This window comes from Chenopodium quinoa, unplaced genomic scaffold (genome assembly GCF_001683475.1).
Source record: "Chenopodium quinoa cultivar QQ74 unplaced genomic scaffold, ASM168347v1, whole genome shotgun sequence".
In the NCBI taxonomy this organism is placed as follows: domain Eukaryota; kingdom Viridiplantae; phylum Streptophyta; class Magnoliopsida; order Caryophyllales; family Amaranthaceae; genus Chenopodium; species Chenopodium quinoa.
The window spans coordinates 5,254,269-5,274,894 of NW_018743510.1; the positions used below are offsets into that span (position 1 = coordinate 5,254,269).

Consider the following 20,626-nt stretch of genomic DNA (forward strand, 5'->3'; position numbering starts at 1 on the left):
CGGGCAAGCCTTCTTACCAGCCGTGGACCATCCAGACAACATACCATATGCAAGGAAGTCACTAATGGTCCATAGGATGGCTGCTCTCAAATTGAAATTTTGCTTCTTTGATATATCATAAGTACTTGCGCCAACTTCCCACAACTGTTTCAGCTCTTGTATCAGTGGTTGCATGTACACATCTAAATTTCCCTTCGGGTTTTTGGGACTAGGGACTATCAGCGACAAGAACATGAACTGCCTTTTCATACACATTGAGGGAGGAAAATTGTATGGGGGTCAAAATCACGGGCCAACAAGAGTACTGACCCCCGAACTTACCATGAGGAGCAAAACCATCTGTACACAGCCCTAGTCGAACATTCCGTGGATCCGAGGCAAACTCTGGGAAGCAGGTATCAAGCTGTCTCCAAGCTTCAGTGTCACTAGGGTGTGCCATCGTGCCTTTGACACGAGGATTATTTGCATGCCAACTCATTTCCTCTGAAATGTTCTTCGTTGCAAACATCCTTTGCAACCTAGATGTGATCGGGAAATAAAATAGCGCATTCTTTGGAACCAAGCTGCCTTTGAAAGTTCTTTTGTATCGATCACTGCCACACACTCTACATGTAGGAAGCTCAGCATCCTCTTTCCAAAACAACATACATCCCTTGGGCATGCATGAATTTTTTCATGCGGCAGCTCCAACCCCTTAATAACCTTCTTAACATCGTAGAATGTCTCACCCAACCGGCTGTTGCCAGGGATCGCTTCTGTCAACAATGAAACGAACCCATCAACACACCTGTGCGGCAAATTGTACTCACACTTTAAGCTAGTAATTCTTGCCGCCACCTCCAAAACCGACATCGAACTCCCTTCATACAATGGATGTTCAGACGTCTTCAACAAATCAAGAAAACGCTTTGCTTCAGCGTTAGGCTCCTCCTCTTCAGTACCCGATCGATCATAATTATGACCAACAACATCCATAACCATATCATGATATTCATTTGATTGGCCTTCTACTGAGGATTCAAGTAACCCTTCCCCTTGACACAGCCACTCCCAATAACGAGGAGTGAATCCCTTGCTGTACAAATGAATTCTTACTGTGTCCGGATCCTGAAAACGTCTGTTATTGCATTTAACACAAGGACACCTATATTCATTCTTTGCAGTCTCACGATGATCTTCGCAAAACTGTATGAATTCCTCTACCTCTTTCAAGAACTCAGGCTTAATAGAACGCCCATCCAATCTATCATACATCCAGCTCCGCTCTCTTCGTTTCATGATTCTAACTTGAACAGGTATATATTCATTTCACACATATTTAGAAGATTGAAATACTAAACTAACATATATACATTATACTAAACTAAACTAACATACATACATTATACTAAACTAAACTAACATACATACATTATACTAAACTAAACTAAACTAACATACATTATACTAAACTTAACGAAACTAAACTAACATACATATATTATAACAAACTAAACTAACATATATTATACTAAACTAAACGAAAATAAACTAACATACATATATTATACCAAACTAAACTAACATATATTATACTAAAGTAAACTATACTAAACTAACATACATACATACATTATACCAAACTAAACTAACATACATTATACTAAACTAAACTAAACTAACATACATTATACTAAACTAATAACATACATTATAATAATATAAACTAAACTAATAACATACATTATACTAATATAAATTCAACTAAACTAAACTAAACTAACATACATTATACTTAACTAATATACATTATACTAAACTAACATACATTATACTTAACTAATATACATTATACTAAACTAACATATACATTATACTAAATTAAACTAAACTAAACTAAACTAAACTAACATATACATTATACTAATAAACTAAACTAATTAAACTAACATAAAAACATAATTAACATATCAATAACCAACATACATTATGTTAAAAATTAAACTTAATTAAACTAACATAAAAACATAATTAACATATCAATAATCAACCTACATTATATTAACAATTAAACTAATAAACTAACATAAACATTACATTAACATTAACATTAACATTAACATTACATATTAAAAGTTAAACTAATAAATTAACATAAACATAAAAAAAAACTAACCGGATTTTTTGGTTGTGGGTTGAAGGTGGTGGAGCTTGATGAAGAATGAAGCTTGAGGAAGAAAGAAGCTTGAAAAATGGAGCTTGGAGCTTCAATGGAGGAAGGTGAAGGCGTGAAGAACAAAGGTGGAGGAAGGTGAAGGCGTGAAAAACTTTCGGGAAAATCGAAATGAAATTAGGCAATTCTGGTTTTTAGTTCCGAAAACTTTCCGACGGAATTTCCGACGGAAAATGGTATCCTATGCGCAGAACCATTTTCCGACGGACTTTCCGACGGAAATTTCCGTCGGAAAAGGATATCCCAGGTTCAACCTTTTTCCGACGGAAATTTCCGTCGGAATTTCGTCGGGAAAGGGTTTCTCCGACGGACTCTTTCCCTCGGAAATTTTCCGACGGATAATTCCGTCGGAAATGCTCCAGTTTTCCGACGGACCCTTTTCCCTCGGAAAATATGCCTTTTTGCGACGGAATATTTTCGACGGACGTATTTTCCGTCGAAAATAAGCTTAATTCTTGTAGTGAAACACTGCGATTAAAAAGAACAGAGTAAGTATTTTAATATGCAAATTTGAGCTATTATAAAGACTAGCAATCCAATTTGGGTGGGTTAGGATTGCTACTTTCATGCTCATATAGGTGTGACTCTTTTTAGGGGTTGTGACTTGACCTAGATAACAATTATTATACCAATTTAATCTCTAACTAGTTCTGTTTCGACTCTAATTTTGTTGCAAATTATGGTTAAACCTTTGCTTGAGGTAATTTTTCCCCTCCTAATCTCATTATAATCAGATTTAGGCTTAATGGATATGAGCAAGTTTATCTTAATTCTAGATTTAGTTGAAGCTTTAAGAATCACAAAACCTCCTTAGCTCGTTAGGTTGACCTAAAGCTACAATTTAAAATCAAGATTTAACCCTATTCAATATATGATTTAAATTAATTAACGTGAAACTATCCCAAATGGGTATAGTAGCTGATCAAACCCAAATTGACCAACCTACTGATTTGAACAATCACACTCAAAAAGTAATGTAAAATATGATTACACGATCAAATGAACCATGGGTATACAATAGCTTTGAGTAACTTTATTTAATTGAAGCTTTAAATACACCCAAAACCAAAACTTAGAATTAGGGCTAAATACATTTAAAAATGAGATCAAATTTACTTAACAATATACGCTTACAACTGAAGATCAAGGAGTGGAGGGATGGTTAGTCTCTTCATCTCCCCCTGGTGTGATTGAGGTTCGATCCTCACTCCAGCACCTCTCCTGTGATAGGAGGGGCACCTCGTATCTTAACGTTAAAAAAAAATACGTGTACAACCTAACTATAACTAATACATTACGGAGTAGTAATTAAACCCAACCCGTCCGACCCATTTACTTCCGACTAGGCGGCTAGTTTTAGGGGTGTGCAAAAACCGATTCAGATTAACACACCCAAAAATGAATAAATAATGGTTAATATTACTATATGATTGAATGAACCAGGCCCACAAACCCTGGCTGAATTCCGCCATAGTAGCTTGAAAACTCTTTATTAAGGAGTACCCTATTTCAGCAAACAGTTGGCTTTTTCAGTCAACGACAAAATATTTCGACCCCACTTATAACTCCCACGAGTCAAAAAAAAAAAAAAAAAACTCTCAAAATCATGCATCATCACTACGACGTCGTTTCCCCCATTTGAAAATTCAAATTCATTTTCATAAGTTAAAAAATAAAAGAAGAATAATTATCATCTTTTCTAAGAGATTTATTCTGTTCCCACTAATCAATACCCTCCACGTGTACTATAACTCTAGCACATTTAGCGCCAAATTTGTATGATTTTTCTTTAATTAAATATCCCTTTAAATTTTCAAAAACCATAAAAAATACAACAGCATGACGTCATTTTCCCGGAAAAAAATTCGGCCTTTTTTTCAAATCCAACGGCCAGTAATTCTCTTTCCAAAATTCTTCGTAATTTAAAGCCGTAGATCTAATTCTTTCAAGATACACCGTTGGATCTTTAAAGTGGTGATCCAACCGTCAAAAATCGCCGAAATTGAATTTCAAAAGGTCAGGGATGTATAACACTCTGAGAGGGAGGAAATGCCATGCCCACTTAAAACTCACTTTCTCTCTCCTCAATCTCTCTCATCACCGGCATCAAAACGACGCCGTTTAACAAATTTTTCCGTCTTCTCCGGCGGTTTTTATTGCGTCGGAATACGCTGATTCTGTCGGAGCTGTTTTTCCGACGTTTTCCAGTTTTTGAGGTTTCAGGTTTTCTGTAATTGCTAAATTAGAAAGAGGAAAATCTGTGAAATTTTTGGATGTTTTGGTTTACAATCGGAATAATTTGAAGAATTTGGCTTAGAAATTGAGAAATTTGGAGGTAATTTGGTATGGAAATAGGAGAAATGGCGGCGGTAACGGCGGCGGCACCGTCTTCATCATCATCGGAATTTGCGCCGAAGAAGTTAGCTCGGCAATTGGATTTTACGCCGAATTTACTCGCTCCGGTTCATCAATCGCCGGTTCAGGCTGTTCAACGAGCTGTACATCCTGCACCTAGGCCGCCGGCATTGGCGGCGACAGTGTAAGTTTCAGTGACTTGAATTTTTGATCTTGTGTTGTTATTAAAATCGCATTAATTTGAGTTTAATTTCTGGAGAAATATTTAAATTTTTGAATTTTTTTGGTAGTTTGTTGGATTAGGTTTTTTATGTTGTGTATTAATTGTATGGAGTATTTCTTAATTTGGAAATTAATTGGTTGTTATTGCACGGGAGTTGTGTGCTTGTGTGGTTAATTTAGTATTTGAGATTTGGAATTGGTGATAATAATACTATTGATCTTAAATTTTGATGCGTTTAGAAGCAAAAGTGTAAATGAGCTGAGTCGATTTTTTAGACTATTAGTGTGTGTATGTTTGTTCTTCTAATTTAATTTGAGGTCCAGGCGTCGAGTCCAGCTCGAATTTGTTGTTCAAGACTTCGAGCTTGATTGTTTGATTTAAGTGAATGCACTTGAGGTTGTTTAGGAACACATTACTCAGTACTTACATTTTTAGTCTAATAAAACTCAATCAATACGCAGAACACGGTGCTCAAGCAGTCAAGCTTGGCTCATTATTATATAAGCTTCAAAAGTCTGTTTGTGTTCAATACATCAGCTGTTTGAATTCAGTACTTCAGTTGTTTGAATTTTGGCTGAAGTCACTGAACTTGTTCATGAGCTGTTAAAGACTATTGATTCATGTGCAATCTTAGTATCCTACAAAGAAAGAAGTAAGCTGTGGATCAATCAAATGCTATAATATAGTTCACGATTTTTCTTTTTTTTTTTTTTCTTTTATTTTTTTTATTTTTTATTTTTTATTTATCATTCTGAAGTAATGTTTATCTGAATTAGTTTTGTTCATTTTGTTGAAAGAAAAGTGAGCATTCAGGTGTAGAAATAAATTCAATGTATTTCTCCTGGGTAAGTCCCAATTTTCATATTTCTGATCATTATATTTGTGGTTTCGGAATATTAACAAATCAAATGAGTACAATTATATTTTTGTTCTGTATGCATTCAAGTGTGTAATTGATAAGAGTAGAATGACAAACTGTGTAGTATTTAATTTTTCTTATGTGTTACGGTCAAGTCAAGTGCCTTGCTTGTTTCTATTCACTCATTTGTCTTCTCTACTTCTTTGTTAGCAAGCCAGAGTCACAGAGTCCTCAACCACAAGCTACTGTTCCTGAAGTCAAAGATGGCACTCCGAAGAAGCAAAAGCAATGCAATTGCAAGAATTCTAGGTGTTTAAAATTGTAAGTAATGATCGGTAGACCAATTCTTTTACTAAACTTCATGATGTTTCTTGCCATCTGTGAACCTTGGAATTCACATATGCTCTTTATATTAGAGAGAAGTTTCATTTTCTATTGGTAATATTTCCGATACCAATTACCCCTATGTTGCTGAGTAGGCTGCTATATTTCCATGTAGATTTCACTACATGCTTCATACTTTCTTTTTGCAGACCTTTACATGCGCTTGAAATTATTTTTTTGAAAAGGACTGTACTTTAGCAACAAGTGCTGGTGGTACTGTGCTGTGCATATTAGGCTCTTCATTACTCTGTTTGGGGCCCTCTAAGCGAGGCTTAAATTTATAATTATTGTTTTTTTGAACTGCTTCCGTTTGACATGCCTTTGCTATCTATTTTGATCGCTGTTATATTTTCTCTTATAAAACCTAGTGCTTCAACTGAATAATTATTCCTTCGATTAGTCTAATTTAGAACCTGTATAAAATGTGAATGTCATTGGAGCGAATGATAAAAGTCCAGTTAGTTCTTGTTCTCCTCCGTTTTGTTTCATAAGTAAATTGAGGTCATTTATGCTTCATTTTAGCCATAATTTTTTAGATGTGAAGCTCCTTGCTGCCAACCTATATCATGCTTATCCTTGAGGTGTCAAGGCCTGCACTTTGACATGTCGTGTGTGACCGTCATGATTTCAATACTGTGGTTTGTGCTTGCGCACACTAATTCCTTTAGGTAAAATGTGGCAGTCTTTTCGCGAAAGGGAGCCATTAATGAAAGACAAGCCTTGTGAAGGTTGATAGTGAGTTTACAATGGATGAGGCCAGCATAGTCATATCCATAGGTGTCAAGAGAATGGTGTTAATTGCTGCGAGAACAGAAGCACCCACAATTGAAATTTGACACTCATGTAAGCTTAAATAGTTGGCTCTCTTCCAAAAGAAGATAGTCACCTTTCATCTCTAATTATAAGGGTGTGCTAGTCCAAACCTTTAAAATGGTTGCCTCATGTAGAGTTATTTGAGCATGAGGGAGCCCTCAAGTAGCTGAGATGTTATATAGTAAAAGGATGAGTATCTCAGAAGTTATACTTGCATTAATGGTCTTATCAGGGTATTCTGTGAAATCAAAGCCTTATCAACAGGCTTATAGAGACCGCAACAATGGCATTTTACATTATAGTGACCGGCTCTATAGGGCCAAAGAGATTGGTATCTAGACGGGCAGAGTATTTGGATATGACTAGTTTATGCAAGGTAATTTTGACTTTTTTTTAATGATTGAGGTTATGTCTGGGAGAAAAAAAAAACTTCTGTAAAGGTATAATGAAAGGCATCTAGACATAGAATTTGTCACGGAAGTGCAACATGGAAAGTGTACATGTGAAACACAATTGCAGCACGGATCTACTTTGGCTTTGTGGATAATGAGTATTGGAGAGGCCTCATGTAGTGAAGGGTTTGTGTAGAAGTTTTGATGCCTTTCACTCAAAGCTCTATGGGCTTTTGAAGTCCTTCACATGAAGGAGTTTGATTGCTAAGTGGCCAATTGACCATCTTATAAAATTATGAATGATGGGGTATTGTAATCAAGAAGATGGCAGCTATCAAAAGAATGGTCATGAATTGCTCACATGCTCTGAGCAACAAACATATGAAGAGGTTAGGCGTTGCAATCTGTGTAATACTTTTTGTTTCCCACACGATAAGAACCCATGTTTGTATTAAGCTCTTTAATGAGAACGTGTTGTGTTAATGAAGCCATATGCAACAATAGACAAGAGCTTTATCTTCATGCTAATCGGATTAACTATGTGTATGTTTTGATGACGCTGTCTACTTGTTAATTGGCATGATATGAAGGCCTATGCCAAGAAATATATGTGAAAATACAAGTTTCATGAGTGCGCATTGTAATATCATTCTGAGGATTGTCTTTGACGATGTATAAAAAGGCATGCCTAGAAAGTGAGGTGCAAGGTGACCAGGCCTACATGTCTTTTTCGATGTTGGCAAGGCTATTTTGGTGAGGCTCAAAACGTTTCTTTCTACTGTTTATCAAGTCTGCCTCTACCAGAGTGTTTTTTTCTTAAATATATTTTTGTTAATATTATGTGTGCCTCACTTCGATAATGGGGTGCACCGAGGCGTACTATGGCAGCGATATCCTTATCGCCTTGGTGCAGCTTGGGCCTTTTTGTACATTGCTCTTTGATACCTGATGACTAGTTCACGCAGTTCTGTTGGACTCCTTTAAGTGTTTTGATAAGTTTGGGGGAGCCTTTATTTGGAGAAAAAGAATCTATATATTTTGGAGTTAGCATGGAAGTTGAATTGGTTTCCATGAGTTCTATCTCACTATAGGCACCATAACGCCTATCTCTTTCTCCCCTTGGTAGGAAGCTCACATTGTTAACATTGTTGACAGCTACATGCATGCAATCATGCAAGGTGGAGAGGTGTACGCTTTCTTTCCTTAAAACGAATTTATAGAGTTTACACCCCCGAATGAAGAGGCATAAGGTTAGAGCTGGAAAATATTGCAATGTGAGACTTCTACCATTTTGACCTCAGTGAATGTGTTGCCTAGGATTTAATCTAATATGCTCGAGGTAATTAAATAGATACTTAACTCTCAAGGTGCTTGGCCAACATGAGTTAGTTGGATATGAATTGTGATGCTGAATTCGTGGCATGGATGATTATGGATTGAGGGTCGGGTGTGAAGCTATTAAGTCTTCATTTTAAGTGTCCCAAGCATTTTCCTATATTGATGAGTGTGATGACTGTGATCCCCCTTAGCAGAATTATCCTAACAAGATTTCTCCTATAAGTTGGCGGCTAAGTGGCATCTAGGGTTTGACTTAGTAGGCATAAAGACATGGTATGCTCCCAAGCAAGAGTGAGGGAAGCCCCTGTCTGGCAGTAGTTATGTGTTTTGGCAGGGCTCCATGCAAGCAGCATTGGCTTATGCTTTACGTTTACACAAATGACAAAAGATTGCAAGTAGTCCAGTCAAGAACAGGAGGGCCAGAGATTTTGGGGTACCTTATTGTACATGCCTACTAGGGAGCTAGCAATTCTAGCATGTCTCTTGTACTTGTTTGAGCTCGGTAAACGATGGGATATCTTGAGAAACAATGTCATTTAGGGTCAAGCAAAAAATGAGCAATGTCTCTCAGATTCTTGGGTGAGTACAGAGTACTCTACCCGAAGATGCAGATTTTAGGAAATGGCTGTAACTCTATTTATCACCTATGATGTCTGGCTTTTTTGAGAGTGATATTTTGTAGATACACCATACAAATCATGAAAATTATGCCAGAACTTGATAAAGGGAATACCGGAAGGTGTGAGGCAGTCTCTTTGTATGGTCTATGTTCATTGCCTACTGCCAAGATGAAATTAGTTGTAGTTTATGAATCATGTCTATTATTTCATACTGTATAACTTACTATAGTTTGATGTGATATTATGATACCTGAACTGTGGCCTTGTGGGTGTAGCATGTATGTTTTTGTAGAACTATGAAAGTCTATCACATACTAAAATGTGTGTTCAGGTACTGTGAATGCTTTGCCTCTGGGATTTATTGTGATGGATGCAACTGCATAAATTGTCACAATAATGTGGATCATGAGCCTGCAAGGCAAGAAGCAATTGGAGCAACCCTGGAGCGCAATCCTAATGCATTCAGACCTAAGATTGCAAGTAGTCCACATGGATCCCGAATGAATAAGGTGTGCTCTCTGAAGGCAAAGTCAAAGAATTATTGTGGATTAATTTATTCTGGTTGTATTGTGTTTTCTGTGTCTCAAGGGGAATGATAAGAATTTTCACGAGTGAGGTTTTGATGGATATTAAATATATAAATGTTGTTGTGGACATATAATCGTATGAACCTCTGTTGGAATTAGTCCAAAGATTGTTCTGGTAAATTTTGAAATCCTTGTGGTTATTATCATTGATTAGATATCTGTTTATGCAACGTTTTCGTATCTGTTGCTCAGGTGTGTTATCATGAATAGTTTGCTTTTTAGAAATGCAGTCTCAAATTTTTACTGGATCTAATTATTGGTTTTGTCCTTTTGTTATTTTATATTGACATATTGAAAGATAACTTATTACTTAAGTTTCCTAATGGAATGCAGCCAGAAACGGGGCCAGCACAACTGGTGGGAAAACATAACAAGGGGTGCAATTGTAAAAAATCAGGGTGCCTCAAGAAGTACTGTGAGTGCTTCCAAGCAAATATTCTTTGTTCCGACAATTGTAAATGCATTGATTGCAAGAATTTTGAGGGAAGTGAAGAGAGAAGAGCTCTCTTCCATGGTAGCAGCTACAATACCATGATATATCAAGCGGCAAACGCAGCAATCAATGGTGCAATTGGGTCCTCTGGGCCATCTGGCTATAGTAACTCTCCAGGATCAAGAAAGAGGAGAAGTCAAGAGCTCTTCATTGGCATGTATAATAATCAGCCTTTTTATCGTAATGCACATTATATGCAGGTATCCTTACCATTGTCACCATGCTAATGTAGTTGGTCTACTAATTTTAAAAGTTTACGTGCTAGTTCTGTAACGTACAGGGAAATAAAATACAGTTTAAATTGAGGGATTATTTGCCATACTTTTGCTTGTGTTCTCTAAATGACTCATTTATTATAGTTAGTACAAGTCAGAAAATTGATTTTATGCATAAGATTGACAGTCTCGACATTAGTATATCTAAGCATGTCATTTTTTTGACCTAAACAGATGCATTTCACATGCATTTCAACCACAGATTAGGCATCAGGATGCCTTTTTGATACATTTTGTAATTTTTTTTTACCTGTCTTTGTGATTAACATGTACTTTCTTCTCTTTCTTTCAGGGAAATCATGTGAAATCTGCCCCTCCAACTCTTCCATCCGAACCACCTGCTACTCGTGGGACCAGTTCCCCAGCTGCTTCAAAAATCACATATAGGTATTCCTGATGCAGTGCGCTGTTGCAGCAATGCCCCGTGCATTGTCACTCTGTGCAATTTCCAGCCTTCTATTTGAAGAACTACTGGTTGCTCATTTATGCTTTTGTGTCTTAAGGTCTCCACTAGCTGGTGTCATTCAACCGCAGGACGTGAAAGAACTTTGTTCTCTTTTGGTGATAGTCTCAAAGGAGGCAGCAAAGACTTTTGTAGGTATATCTCAAGCACAACTATTGCTTATTACGTAGTAGTACATTTGACATTGCATGATTTGCATCACTGAAATTTCCTTTAAAATTATGAATTACGATTTTGGTATCGTAATTATGAATGTTGATTTGGAGATTGAATTGTTGAATATGTTCATTTTTCATTGCGTGCAAGTAAAAATATTACCCCACCTGTTTGGACCACCCTAAAATACTGGAAAAATTTCGTTGGGTTATCAGTTATCTTGATTTAGTTTCAAATAGGTGATATTTTGTGTTTATTAGACTTCATACAGTGATGTTGTAAGATCTGGTGAAAATTTTAAGATATGAAGACTCTTTCCTAATTTCCTTGTCTGATCGAGAGGCAAGTAGTTTTTTTGTTATGCAGATGAAAGGAAAAATATTTGGGATGACGATTTAGTTAATAAGCAACTGTGATGGCTGTGCTACTCATCTTTCGATGTTTTAGCGTTCAGAGAAATGTTAATTGTGTTTGCTCTTTTGCAATTTTACTGCTGTACTATAAGAATTCTGCTAACTAAAATAGTTAGTTAGAGCTGATAATTCAAATTTTGGTAATCAAAGACAAATGTAGATTCGAAAATCTTTGCTGAGATCTCAAAGCACTTATCCTCTTTCACTCCAGGGCATGCTCTTTGATTACAATCTATTAGTCAAAAATGGTAATTAAATCCTATTAGCTGCAGACTTACAGTAGTCTCTTAGCATCTGCGATTGAAGGTGTAATTCGAATTTGTTTCATAGAATTGAACTGTTTCGGCTTAGTCACAAGATTTGAGTAGCACCAGTTAATCTTTCTTTGCACTAAACTATCATATGTTGCATCTTAAACAAATTCAGATAAAAACCGCAATATAGATTATCAAGAGAAGGATGAATCCAGGACTCATGGCAGTTTTGAAATAAAAGAGAAGGTGAATGAGCAGAAAGAGTATAAAATGGAAAAAGGAGCTCTGCAGAATCATTCAACTGATGAGCAAGCTGTTAGGATTTGTCCAGAGAGTTCTGGGTTGGATGAAAGTGATGCACTTAATGGAAGGCCAGCATCTCCTGGAACAATGGCACTGATGTGCTATGAACAGGAAACTGTACTGATGGAAGAGAGTGCAAGAGGACCAACTGTCGATAGCCAAAACACAGCTCCTGATACATCCAGTGAGCAGAAGGTCACAGATTGTTTTGTGAAACAAGAGAGGGCAGTATTGACCAACTTCCGTGATTTTCTCAATCGACTGATAACTTGCGGTAGCATTAAAGGTAATCTTTCTCATTTTTACTGAGTTTCCGAGAATTTGACTAGCTTTCAGTGTATAACGGAAATGCTAGGTTTTATTTCAGTTTGTAGAAACGTTTAAAATGAAATGAGATGTTTATAATACATGCATTTCTTATTAGCTAGTTTGAGAAAACTTTTATCCTCCAATCTGCTTTTTTTTTTTTTTTTTTTTTTTTTTTATCTGCAGAAACAATGTGTTCTTCCCAAGTGAGAGATGAAGCAGGTAATCAAGGACCATCCTTAAAGACTGATGCTTTCAATAACAGGCATCTCAGTAATGGTGTCATAAAGCCATTTGCTTCGATGGCTAACCATACACCAGCCACAAGAACAGGCGGAGTTGCTTTTGGTTCCACTAATGCTTTTAACCAGCATATGGGACTTCCTATCGAAAATGGCATGTTAAAACCCAAGACGGAGAAAACTGTATAGTACTTCTTGTCTGAAATGGCATATATAGAGTCCAGATATTCCACAACGTTTTCCAGATCGATGGCAAAGCAACTGACGGTTAGTTAAGACGTAAGAGTACCTTCTGTTAATAACTGTTGATTATTGGTAATAAAATCAGTTCCACTGATCCCACTTATATGTTATATCACGCTGTGATATGAAGTTATGAACTTATGATAGATCTGTAACATATGTTCAGTAACATTACTTCCGTTCTTTCATAATCTACGGAGTACTTAATTACTATAAGTTCGTAGCATGAGAAAATTTTGTAAAAGGTGAAACAATTATATATATTAAACCGTAGTTTTATATGAGATCATGTGCTCACTTGAATACGAAGTATGAGTACAAAATTGCACAAAGCAAAGGCGTTTTTGTGTAATTAGTCCATGGCCAATTAGCCATTGCTGCAGCTTATATTTATCTGTTATTTTAAGAAATAGACTAAGATTGAATCTATCAAGAAATGCATTAGTACGCTGGTTTACCAACATTTGTTTATGCTGACTAAAGTTTTTTTATGCTGACTGCTTGACCATAAGATTTAATACTGTATGAATTTGCTCAGGTTTTATATGAATTTGCTGCAAATTCCATTTTTGATTGTTTTTATTTAACTTGCTACAGTACCTTTTTTTTTGGGCATGTTTTCTTTACTCTCCATAATAATGTGCCAATATTCACCCAAGACACCCAATTGCTCATGCATTATGTATTTTCCTTTGAAGGGTTTGTAATATCTTTATTTTTCTTACTTTGTCGAATATAAAGAAACCTAGTAGGTTTTTTTTTTTCTCCTTTCCCTTAATATGCGGCAAAAACAAATGTGACACATTAAAAAACCTTACAAGATGTAGATTTTTTTTGTATATAAATAACTCTTAAAAAATTATTAGGAGAAGGAATATCCACTACGAAAAAAAAATAAAAAAATCGACTCTAGCAATTAAAAAGCCATTGACCATACTCAATAAAGACAAAGACTATGCTCAACCAACTTACTACCTCCGTTTTATATTATTTTCAACGATTTGACATAAAACGTGAGTAGAAAATGTCTAATCGTTGCAAATAAAATGAAACGGAGGTAGTATTTAAGTTGGTATATAATTATTTCAAAAATAAACAAATGGGATCAAATTCTTTTTATCTGTGTAATTGTGTTTATTTATGATAAAATAACTTTAATTTCATAATATATAAAATTATGAAAAATTCATATTTAAAAAATTCGAATTTAAGGTCATCCCATTTGATAATTATTTTATGTTATGCATTAGTCTACAGATAAAATCAAAAGTTATATTAGAAAATCAAATTTGACAAAACCAAACCAGATTAGAAAAAATAGATTAGATCAAAAAAAAAAAATAACTCACTCCATAAAAAATACAGGTGTAATAAACCAATGAATGAATATTATTAGAAAAATACTAAAATAAAATAAAAATGGTTAAGAAAATCTTATATTTTGTTGATTTGTTGAGAAAAATAAAAAAAGTACTCACTCCATAAAAAAATACAGGTGTAATAAACCAATAGTGAATATTATTACAAAAATATACTTTATTATACAAAAAAAAATGGTTTAGAAAATCTTATATTTTGTTGACTTGTTGAGAAAATCCTATAAAATGGGTTGGTATTTATCTCCATTGTCACATGTGCGAGCTTTCCCTCAGCTACATCTACGGCAAACGTGCTTTAAAAACGTGCCAAGTCACCCGCCAATATTCTCGTTTCTCTCCTACCACACTTCTTCTCCATATTTCTCCCATAAATACCGAGTTATCACAACTCGAGTTGAGTCAACTCATTTCACAGAACACTCGGAAAATCAGAAGAAGAAGAAAATGGAAGAAACTGCTGCTAATCCTGCCATTTTACGCGCCGAATTCTATCATCTTCTTCGCAGCCGACGAACTGAAGGTATCTTTTTCATAAATTCATGTCTAATTTTTTAATTGTTCTGATTTTGGGAATTTGAGGTTTCGGAAAAAAAAACTGATTTTGTTAATTTTTGAATAATGAAATGTTAGAAAAGGTTGACTTATTGATGATCAGATTTTAGATTTTTGATTTTAATGAGGAATGAATTAGATTTATGCTTGATGACAGTGTAGGTAGTTGGCAAAAAGTAGACATTTAAGTGTTTATTTATTTTTTTCTTTTTGAAGATTGATATGAGGAAGTCCATGATAATTTTCGATATCGATCAATTTCAAACACATGAATAGAAAAATAATCATCCAATTATTTGTTGTGAGTTTTTAATTTTAATTCGTTTGAAAATAAAAAGATCAGTTTATAAAGTTCACTTGATTAGTGTAATAAAATTAAGGATTTAAAAAAAAAAAAAAAACATTTTTTACCTTTTCAGTACAAAGTTTTGAATTTTACTCCCTACTGCCTTAATCTTATCAACTCGTCATATTTTACTGCCTGTAATTTTTTTAATTTTTTTTTTTTGAATTTCGGATATTGGATATCCGATGTGTGCTCACACTACATGTTAAAGTTTTTGTTATATTAATGTTGTTGTGGGCTAGAGTAAATAGTCAGGAAAGAGCTGTCATTTCATAAGACAGTTTCAATTTATGCATGATTTTCTACAGTTTACCCAAATGGAATGGTTAAGGAAGAGAGGGTTAAGGGGAACAACTATTACAAAGGTTGTTTTAGTAAAATTACGTATGTTAATTGTTGAAGCTTGTGTATGACTCTATCCCAAACAATGCATGAGAGTGTCCCACATATACAAAAGAAGAGAGTGTCCCACATATACAAAAGAAGAGAGTGTATTACAATTAATCACTTTATAAGGCTAAATATTATTCCCTATTACCAAATGGTTTAAGGTGGGATCTTTTTTGGCTTTGTTAAGTAGACTCTCTCTGTTGACGATGACAGGTGCAGCCTAGGCCCATATTAGTCCTTACATGTGATGACTTGGGACAATATGCAACCTACTCTGGACAAAATATGTACTTTGGCTGCAAGATTGATTTGTGTTTTCCCATCTCTTGTAGTTCCTTTGAGAGTCGAACCTGCAGAGCCTGTAACGGATCCAATGTATCAAGGTAGTCCGTCACCACCACCACCAAGTCTCCAGGAGGTTATTACTCATTTTCATCACCCCTTCAACTTGGAAATGATTTATATTTGCTTATCTTCTTTTGCTTTGTCTTGTACATTCCTATTACTTAATTAGTTAATTTATTCCTTGTATTTCTGCCAGGCTATGAAATCTTGTCCTAAAGCAGATATCGACAATCTTAAGGATCTACTTGTTGAAGAAAATATATACTTACACACCGAGGTATTGACTCTAAGCACAATGCCAAACACATTCATTGCATATTCTTAGTGCTAGAGTATTAAAACCAATCATTAGTTTAAGTTTAAACATTAGTCCTTTGGCATGGTATTAAGAGCCAATGTGAAAAGGGTCATGGGTTCAAATCTCATACATTCCTCCTTCCAAGTGGAATATTTAGCGCCCACTGGGTATGGAGAAGATCCTTGTTGCATCTACATTTCAAACAAATTTGGCAGTAGGAAGAGGGATTAAATTATATGAAAATGTTTAGTATAAGGAAAGTGTAAAAAGTATATTGGGATGGAGGGGAGTAACAAATGGTCTGACGCACCTGAGTTTTAAGTTGCCTCGTAGATTCGTTGCCAGACTATGCTTAATCTGATCAGATTGTCTTTGCTGCAATTTGATTGAAAATCCTCTTTATTGAGATAAGGTGAGATGGCTGTGTTGACAAACTTCATCTGTCATAAACTCACAATTGCTGCTCACTTTGGCAGTTCCTGGGGCATCCATTTATTTTTAAGGCATTAACTGGCAGTCTGACAATTTTGTTACACATTCGGACTGACATAATGTTTCATGATTTTGCATAGGCCTCTGCGCAAGGATGTTTACCAATTTTGATTCTGAGCATGAGGCGAACTAGTTTTCTGCCAAAGAGACCAGCTGTTGTTATCCTGCACAGCACGAATAAGTGCAAAGAATGGTTACGACCTTTGCTTGAGGTGGCTACTGATATTAACTGGTGCATTTTGCATTAATTAATCTTGTACTTTTTAGCGCAGACCTTATGACTGTTCTCATATGTTCCAGGCTTACGCCTCACGCGGCTATGTTGCTGTTGCCATTGATTCCCGTTACCATGGTGAACGTGCAAATAGTCCAACGACCTATAGTGAAGTATATTCTGTACCATGCATCTTTAGTTGGTCTTTCTATTGTGCTCAAGGCTTTTAAACCTTTTGATTAGAAAAGCCTTAGCTAATTTATAAGCATGTTATTTGGTTAATGAACTGCAGGCACTTGTATCATCATGGAAAAACGGTGACACTATGCCATTTATATTTGATACGGTAAAGTCTTCCCTTCCTATCCTCTCCTTAAAAGAAAAGAGGACAATGAGGTCCTATATTAGACTTCTCATCTTGTAGAAGGAAGAAACAACAAACAACACATTAATTTTGACGTAGGAAGCTAAAAGCATTGGTATTTTGTTGTAAATATGAACTGCAATTACCTTCTATTTTTTTTATGAGTTTTAGTCTTTTGGGGAGGAAGAGGGTTGAAGTGAAAAAGAAAAATATCTGAGTTTGTTCCAAGTTTAAGAGTGGAGATACACTGCAGGTATGGGATCTGATAAAGCTGGCTGATTACCTTACTTATCATAGGGATGATATTGATCATGCAAGGATTGGAATCACTGGCGAGTCACTTGGAGGTTTGTTAGAGCAGTTCACCTTATCTGAACTACGATATTCTCTTTGATTTTAATGTACTCACAGTTCATCATGCTATTCAGGAATGCATGCGTGGTTTGCTGCCTTTGCTGACACACGCTATGCTGTGGTTGCACCTGTCATAGGAGTTCAGGTGCAGTTAGTGAAAGCTACTTGTTATTAGTTCTGATATCCAAAGCTGACTAACCAAATGGAGTTTGTAGGGGTTTCGGTGGGCCATAGACAATGACAAATGGCAGGGTCGTGTAGACAGTATCAAGTCCGTTTTTGAAGGTGAACAGTGAAAGGAGCAAAAGCAACATTTCACAATAACTGTTCTTGGGATAATAACTTGATCTGATTTTTTTTCAAACTTTGCATTTGCAGAAGCCCGTGTTGATTTGGGCAAGAGTGCTATTGATAAAGAAATCGTAGAGAAGGTCATTTGCTGATTTATTTATCTACTTGTTGCATGTGATTGATGTTGTCTTTCTCTGTATGTCCCTTGTCCTATAAGGGTCCTAGTTAAAAAAGAAGGGGAACACATTCAAAACGTATACATACTTCTGCATCTATCTATGATTTGGCAAATATATAGCACTGTTGTTAACCCATACTGTGCACCTGTTTAAATCAGGTTTGGGATAGGATTGCTCCTGGTCTGGCTTCAAAGTTTGATGCACCTTACACAATCCCGGCACTAGCTCCTCGTCCTCAGATAATTTTGAATGGTATGACTTTTTAAATTAAGACGTGTTCACACTTTGAATTGACAGTAAAGCTCCCACTACTAAAATTACTGATTTGGATTAGCAGTTTTTATTCATGTTTTGTAAGATAAATTTTCTGTGTAGTGTTTCCCTATTGCATTTTAGAAGAGCAGCTTTAATACTGACAAATACTTTCTTTATGTGGGCTAATAGAAACATGGTTAGCCACTAGTAAATTAGAGCAAGATCATTTCTTGTGCAACCTTTTCTTAAAGCGTGGATGAGTGATGTAACCATTTGAAATAATTAATAGCTATTGTTGATCCATCATCTGACATGAAGGCATTGCCTAACCCTCTTGATATGCCTGGACGTCTGGTGGTATCATCTATTACATGTCTATCAAGTAAAGTGCCGTGATTTCTGGGAGCCATATATATCAAAATGTTAATTTTGTCCTAAAACTATTCAATTAAAGAAACAAGTCCAACTCTGCAAAATTTGATTGATGAGTTATAAGGACTTTGATATCCTTTTGCTGCTGATGGTATTATTTTGCAGGAGAAACGTATAACTGCAGATTATTAGTAACTGTGAACTTAGTTTTCTAATAGTTACAGCTTAAACAATATGCCCATTGTTCACTTATTAAGTAATACTTTCACTAATCCTCATTATTTGTTCATCTAAGTAAAATTAGTATTCATTTAACTAACAGTGTACGATTATGAGTATGGTATTTCATACTAGTGTTGCTCAGTACACGTGACAATTTTTGACATTTCACAAGTTTATGAGTTTCTTTACCCCAAAAATTATCTTTCTTGCATCTTCTGGCAGCCTGAGAGCTCAAAATATTCTTGTATCAGGTTGTTCTTTTTAACTATTTGAGTCCAGAAGATTTGTTACTCTCTGCTGCATGATATAACTATCTTGCAATGTGTATATATACAACATGCTCAAGTAGTCAAGTCATTGCCAAGTTTCTTGTCATTAAGGTTCCTAATGTCTTAATGTCTTCTTTTAGTCAGCAACTTAGGTCTTCGCCTTCATATTTTTGACATTTTAACTTCTCTTTGAGGTGGCCAAAACCAAGTATTTCCTAACCTTATTTGTTTTGATATTACATTGGACTGAGTCTCTTATCAAATATACAGGTGCTGATGATCCTCGATGCCCCCTTGCCGGTCTAGACATACCTGTATCGAGAGCAGAGATGGCATATAAAGCTTATCATCACAGTAATTATTTCAAGGTAATTAATAAAATCATGATAAGAATATTGGCATGGTTTCTTGTGCATGATTCTTGGAAGCAAAATTGTTCAATAAATTTTTCCATGACGTATCAACTAACTAATACGAAGTATTTATTATTTTTATCCCCAAGGAAGATTGTACTTACTGTGGTTCTTCCCTTAGCTACTCATCTCATTTAAAAAAATCTATCTCCAAATTTCCAATATTGTCTCAATTTTATCTCAAGAAATGCATGGAGATGGCACTTTTATATCACGAGTAAAATAAGCTATCAAAGATAATGTCTCCCTCTCTTTAGCTCATTCGAACAATGTACGTTGCTATCTAATGGTGTATGTACTTTCAGCTCATTGCAGAACCTGGAATAGGACACCAGATGACACCAGCCATGGTCAAAGAAGCTAGTGATTGGTTTGACAGATTTCTCTAGAGCAAGCATGGAGGCATATGATGATTCCGAGTTGCTCAAATTCGATCAAATAAATAAATTGAAATCATACATGATGCTTCCTCAAATAATGAAGCAGCTAAATCTGCATCTTAAAGCTGTGTATTTCTCATTGATAATGTGCCAAGGGAACTGTATTTGTCATTGCTTTCAAATGTATTGTTATGTCCAAAAGGTTCCTTTTCTTTGATTTTACTTCTTCTGTTCTATCCTTATCATTTAGTATTTTAGTTAAAGTTTGGTACACTGGAATATAGAGAACTTTATTTGTATGCTTAATTTCATTAATAATAAACCAGCGGATCGTCTCTGGTTTAGTTCTACTATATTAGCTGTGTAATCTAAATTTTATGTTCCCGCCTGAATTTTTTTTCAGAGGACCACAAATTCTCTTCAGAGGACTCTCTAAGTAGCAGTGTAGCACCTGCTGTATTTCTCAATTACTAGGACAAAACATCCAAGAATATTGCTGAAGAAAAACATGATCTAGTTAATGAAAACGTGGAAATGGAACCCCGTTACCCCGAAAGTAGAACTGATACTCAAAAACATG

General features: G+C 35.5%; 2 protein-coding genes across 2 annotated transcripts; both read left to right on the forward strand.

The window, feature by feature from the left end:
- The first annotated feature begins 4,230 nt into the window (after nt 1-4,230).
- Nucleotides 4,231-13,307, forward strand: LOC110739795 (protein tesmin/TSO1-like CXC 5). The gene is made up of 8 exons (XM_021920278.1): nt 4,231-4,751; nt 5,860-5,970; nt 9,528-9,705; nt 10,117-10,476; nt 10,844-10,938; nt 11,055-11,149; nt 12,010-12,426; nt 12,633-13,307. The coding sequence occupies exons 1-8, from the start codon at nt 4,558-4,560 to the stop codon at nt 12,875-12,877; spliced, it is 1,695 nt and encodes a 564-aa protein (XP_021775970.1). The 5' UTR covers nt 4,231-4,557; the 3' UTR covers nt 12,878-13,307.
- Nucleotides 13,308-14,482: 1,175 nt separating this feature from the next.
- LOC110739796 lies at nt 14,483-20,399 on the forward strand. The gene is made up of 13 exons (XM_021920280.1): nt 14,483-14,830; nt 15,931-16,016; nt 16,140-16,220; nt 16,814-16,945; nt 17,034-17,120; nt 17,240-17,293; nt 17,565-17,658; nt 17,740-17,810; nt 17,881-17,950; nt 18,044-18,096; nt 18,294-18,387; nt 19,524-19,621; nt 19,972-20,399. The coding sequence occupies exons 1-13, from the start codon at nt 14,536-14,538 to the stop codon at nt 20,053-20,055; spliced, it is 1,299 nt and encodes a 432-aa protein (XP_021775972.1). The 5' UTR covers nt 14,483-14,535; the 3' UTR covers nt 20,056-20,399.
- Nucleotides 20,400-20,626: the final 227 nt, after the last annotated feature.

Excerpts from the sequence above, each read along its gene's own strand:
- LOC110739796 (XM_021920280.1), top strand. The coding sequence starts at position 14,536 with ATGGGTTGGTATTTATCTCCATTGTCACATGTGCGAGCTTTCCCTCAG. Across the intron at positions 14,831-15,930 it reads TCGCAGCCGACGAACTGAAG|TTCCTTTGAGAGTCGAACCT; the intron begins GTATCTTTTTCA and ends CATCTCTTGTAG. Across the intron at positions 17,811-17,880 it reads CACCTGTCATAGGAGTTCAG|GGGTTTCGGTGGGCCATAGA; the intron begins GTGCAGTTAGTG and ends TGGAGTTTGTAG.
- LOC110739795 (XM_021920278.1), top strand. The coding sequence starts at position 4,558 with ATGGAAATAGGAGAAATGGCGGCGGTAACGGCGGCGGCACCGTCTTCA. Across the intron at positions 4,752-5,859 it reads CCGGCATTGGCGGCGACAGT|CAAGCCAGAGTCACAGAGTC; the intron begins GTAAGTTTCAGT and ends CTTCTTTGTTAG. Across the intron at positions 9,706-10,116 it reads ATGGATCCCGAATGAATAAG|CCAGAAACGGGGCCAGCACA; the intron begins GTGTGCTCTCTG and ends AATGGAATGCAG.